This window comes from Euprymna scolopes, chromosome 39 (genome assembly GCF_053919585.1).
Source record: "Euprymna scolopes isolate OS-2025 chromosome 39, ASM5391958v1, whole genome shotgun sequence".
Lineage (NCBI taxonomy): Eukaryota > Metazoa > Mollusca > Cephalopoda > Sepiida > Sepiolidae > Euprymna > Euprymna scolopes.
The window spans coordinates 67,289,327-67,291,874 of record NC_136520.1 but is presented as its reverse complement, the minus strand read 5'-3'; the positions used below and the strand labels follow the sequence as shown (position 1 = coordinate 67,291,874).

At 32.2% G+C, this 2,548-nt stretch overlaps 1 protein-coding gene across 1 annotated transcript in view; it reads left to right on the top strand.

The window, feature by feature from the left end:
- Positions 1–1,987, top strand: part of LOC145263823 (ATP-binding cassette sub-family F member 2-like) — a 65,039-nt gene extending 63,052 nt beyond the window's left edge. Inside the window, exon 14 of the mRNA XM_080120888.1 lies at positions 1,547–1,987. Within this exon, the coding sequence (XP_079977014.1) occupies positions 1,547–1,669 (123 nt within the window). The 3' untranslated portion in view covers positions 1,670–1,987. The remainder of the gene's footprint in view (positions 1–1,546) is intronic.
- Positions 1,988–2,548: the final 561 nt, after the last annotated feature.

Sequence of the window (2,548 nt, the reverse complement as noted above, 5' to 3'; positions counted from 1 at the left end):
TGTAGAAGAAAAAGAATGCAGTCCCATTGTTACGTTTTTCATCTTAACTTTATTACCAATTCTTATAAGCGGTTTCACTTAATTTTAAATCCATTCGGTTTTACACACAAGCATGTATTGAACAGCTTAAATGCATGAATTAAAATATATTTAAGCACGTTTTACGATTAGGCAAGCCCCCTCCCCCAGTTTTTAATAAAAGCTTTCAAATGTGGCAATATGTAAAATGTTAAACCAAATATGATAAAACAAAACTAATTGGTCCCACTTTATCAACTAAGCTCCAGCCCCTGTCCCATCACTGCAAGGTTGCATCACTGTGCCTGTTTTACAAATATTCTAATAGAGTGTGTTCTAATGAACTTGTTTCACTTGTACCTCCTCGACGTACATATCCCCGACAAACCCGCTTAGCAATAAGATGTTACCCCTTCACTATTGATGCCCCTAAATGCCAAAAAGCATTCTATTCTAATAGTTTCTACCGCCAAATAGCTAGACTTTGGAATTCCCTTGGAATGATCAAAATACAGACATTCTTAGAATTATGAATTGGTATTCAAGCAAAAAAAAATCCATCTTGTTATGGAGGTTCGTTTTCAAGCTTATTTAAAGATATTAAGACAGTAAAATGGTGAGATTGTTTTCTAAACCTTTTTATAATTTTGTCATTTATTGTAATTAGATAATTATTTTTGGCAATCCTGCAGTATTAACAATCAAAAATAAAAACAACTTTTACCAAAATTCGTTAAAATTTAAGTATTTACCAACACGTTCTGAAACTGGAGTTGAATTTTTTTTTCTTTTTTTTTAATTTCAAAATTAAATTTTACTGAAAACGTGGCAGAATTAAAATTGCTGATTGGCTTGCTTTAGTTAGTGATTCATTCTATTAATCATAAATAATGACTTGCCACTAAATCGAACTGATCTCCATCCTGTTCCCCAGGACTTAGGGTTAGTGATAAGATTTTTTTTTTTTTTTTAATAGTTTTTTAAGCCTGAAATTAGTTACTAAAAAAACCACACATAAAAAGAAAAGCAATACCATCTCTAATTTTCTTTGTAATAATAAAAAAACACAGCAGTCACCCTTTAAAAGGGGAAAGTGTCATGGAAATATTAAAATTAACAAACGGTCCCCAGTTGCATGTATATTCTGGTCAGAGGTTATAGCGACATTAACATCATAGATACAGTGTCTGGTATTCCCAAATGGTCACCCATCTGGTACTAACCTAGCTTAATGTTGCTCATCTTCGGTGAGAACCAGTGTGTTAACATGGTTATACTTTATGTTTTTATCAAATTAATAAATCTTATTAGTTTTCACGTTTCAAAAGTATACAAACTGGTAAAAAAAAAAAAAAAAAAAATCAAAATTAAATGGGCTTGAAAGTTATTAGCTGTTAACTATACTGCATGATTACATTATATTTGATGCCTTCGTGACTCTTAAAAATCATTGACTCTACAAGACCTTTTATTTGTAATGAATGTTATTTGTGTATTTAAAAAAAAAACTTTCCATCTTCCTTTGTAGGTTGCCGAAGAAATTTGGGTGTGTGAAAAACAGACAATAACTAAATGGACAGGCGACATTTTCACCTATAAAGAGTATTTAGCCAAAAATGTGCACGAAAAGATGGCCAACTTGGAGAAATAACCACAGCTTTAATTTAGGATCTTACACAGACCATTTGTTAGGAAATTTGAAAAGGTTCCCGGTTCTGTTTATTTTGGAAACAAAAGAATCCTTGTGTATACTTTATTATCCCTCTCTCCCCCTCCTCCAGATCTTATTTTAAGGTGTGTTTAAGACACCAGGTTTAAATTGTAATCTGCTGAACTGATATATATATATATACACGAATACGTCGGCAGCAGAATTAAGACCACCTTCTCTTAAAAGATGAGTTGGGGAGGAAGGGGGAGTCTCCAAAGCAAATTATCTATCAATAAAGTTAATTCTCTCACATCTGAATATGTATATATATATATTTTTATTATTTCATTCATATATACGTGAATGAACAATACACCATCTTAACAGGAACTTTTGCAATTTTCTTTTCTTGATTTCTTCTCTCGGAATTTCATCTGTTGAATGTTGATCTGTCAAACTTGTCCCCCCCTCCAAGCTAATTTGAAAGACAATGTGGCACGCTAATATTAGGTTGCCAATATTGCCTATTCAAAAACACACACACTCACACACACACACACACACACACATTTCCCAATCCATCTGGACATAAAAAAAAAAAAAAATTTCAATTTTTGGAATGAAGCCATATTTGTCCTGGATGGATTAAATAAAGTATTCTAATTTCATTGGAAATGAAATCTTTATTGAAACCGGTTCTTTGAAGAAGAAAAAAAAAAAATATAACCCCCCTCCCCTTCCTCTTGCTTTATATATCTATGCAATTTTTTGTCATTCAGACAAGTTTGATTAAACAAAATAGACCACTTCTGCCTGTTAGTTCTTTTCATTCAGGTGATTATTAAGTGTTTGTCTAGAATCCCTCCACCCCAAGATGAA